The sequence below is a fragment of the Trichechus manatus genome, unplaced genomic scaffold, assembly GCF_000243295.1.
Source record: "Trichechus manatus latirostris isolate Lorelei unplaced genomic scaffold, TriManLat1.0 scaffold00111, whole genome shotgun sequence".
NCBI classification, from domain to species: domain Eukaryota; kingdom Metazoa; phylum Chordata; class Mammalia; order Sirenia; family Trichechidae; genus Trichechus; species Trichechus manatus.
Genome location: NW_004444047.1, coordinates 2265021 through 2266979, shown reverse-complemented (window position 1 = coordinate 2266979; position 1959 = coordinate 2265021). Strand labels below are relative to the sequence as shown.

Below are 1959 nucleotides of genomic sequence, written 5' to 3'. Positions count from 1 at the left end.
GGAAAGGAGGAGTGTGCTGTCACAGTATGGGGAGAGCAATTAGGGTCACATAACAATGTGTGTATAAATTTTTGTATGGGAAAAATAAAAAAAAGAACACCCGCTGCGGTCGAGTCACTTCCAACTCATAAGGTCCACAGGGTTTCCAAGGGTTGACTGGTTGATTTGAACCGCCAGCCTCTTGATTAGCAGCCAAACGCTTAACCATTGTGCCACCAGGGCTCTTTATCGGTATAAGTAAAAAAACAAAATATCTGTTGCTGTAGAGTCGATTCTGACTCATGGCGACCTCACGTGTGACAGAGTAGGGCTCCCTAGGGCTTTCTTATCCGTAATCATTACAGAAGCAGATCACCAGGCCTTTATTCCACGGTGCCACTGGTGGGTTCAAACTGTAAACCTTTAGGTTAGTAGTTGAGCCCAAACTATTTGCGCCACCTAAAGACCTTAGACGGAGCCCTGGGGGTGCAGTGGTTAAGAGCTCAGGTTGCTAACCCGAAGGTTGACAGTTTGAATCCACCAGCCACTCCTTGGAAACCCTATGGGGCAGTTCTATTCTGTCATGTAGGGTCACTATGAGTGAGAATCTTCTTGGCAGCAACGGGTTTGGTTTTAAGGACTTAGAGTTGTAACTAGTAAGAGGTAAAACAAATAAAGAACCGTGGACTTCCCTGGTCAGTGCCCCTTGGGAATCAGATACTTGATGGTCTACGGTTTCCAAGGAGCCATGGAGGCCCAGACCCAGGAACGCTGTGAGTTTGTAAGAATCAAAGTCGCCCGTTTCCTGGCCTATATTCTTGTGGCCACAGCGAAGGGAAGGGGCTGGAGAGGGGCTTTGTCCCTTTCGAGAACAGCTGAGTTGGTTCTGTAGAAGGCCCCAGCTCAGGGGAGGTCAGCCTACACTCACAGGTCCTTTCGGGAGACCAGCGTCTTGGCCAGCTCCTGGAGCCTTGTGTCTCGTGTTGCAGGCAGGAAGACGCAGGTGATCCTGGAGGACAAGCTGAAGAAGCTGGAGGAGGACTGCAAGCAGAAGGAGGCCGAGCGCGTCAACCTGGAGCTGGAGCTGACCGAGGTCAAGGAGAGCTTGAAGAAGGCCCTGGCAGGTGGCATCACCCTCGGGCTGGCCATCGAGCCCAAGTCAGGGACCTCCAGCCCCCAGGTACGCTTCCTGCCCGCTCACCTGCCCGGGCCGCCGTGGCCTCAGGCAGTGTTCCGTGTACCGAGAGAACAGGCCGACTTACCTTCTCGGGTGGCCTGGTCACCGTCCCTTCCGTGAGCACAGCAAAATGCACAGCACGTGGCTTCAGACGCTTTGATCAGTCGCGTCCTCTCTCCTCTGAAATGAAGTTTTCTCCTCTTTCACTGACATTTTTAAAGGGTGAGGGAAACACTGGGTCTGTTTTCTTCCCTTTGTACCATCAGATTTGAATAGGTACACGTCTTAGTCATCTAGTGCTGCTCTAACAGAAATACCACGAGTGGATGGCTTTAACAAAGAGAAGTGTATTCTCTCACAGTCCGGTAGGCTACAAGTCCAAATTCAGGGCATCAGCTCCAGGGGAAGGCTCTCTCTCTGTTGGCTCTGGAGGAAGGTCCTTGTCATTAATCTTCCTTTGGTCTGGGAGCTTCTCAGCGCAGGAACCTTAGGTCCAAAGGACATGGTCTGCTCCCGGCGCTGCTTTCTTGATGGTGTGAGGTCCCCATGTCTCTCTGCTCACTTCTCTCTTTTATATCTCAGAAGAGATTGGCTTATGACACTACCCAATCTTGTAGACCTCATCAGTATAACGCTGCTAATCCCTCTTCTTACATCATAGGGATAGCATTTACAACACATAGGGAAATCACCTCAGATGATAACATGGCACACAATCACACAATGCTGGGAATCATGACCCAGCCAAGTTGACAGATATTTTTGGGAACACAATTCAGTCCATGGCAGTACGGTTCTTTTCT

General features: G+C 50.5%; 1 protein-coding gene across 1 annotated transcript in view; it reads left to right on the top strand.

Annotated features, from left to right (window-relative positions):
- Nucleotides 1–1276, top strand: part of AFAP1 (actin filament associated protein 1) — a 133534-nt gene extending 132258 nt beyond the window's left edge. Inside the window, exon 15 of the mRNA XM_004383550.1 lies at nucleotides 969–1276. Within this exon, the coding sequence (XP_004383607.1) occupies nucleotides 969–1276 (308 nt within the window). The remainder of the gene's footprint in view (nucleotides 1–968) is intronic.
- Nucleotides 1277–1959: the final 683 nt, after the last annotated feature.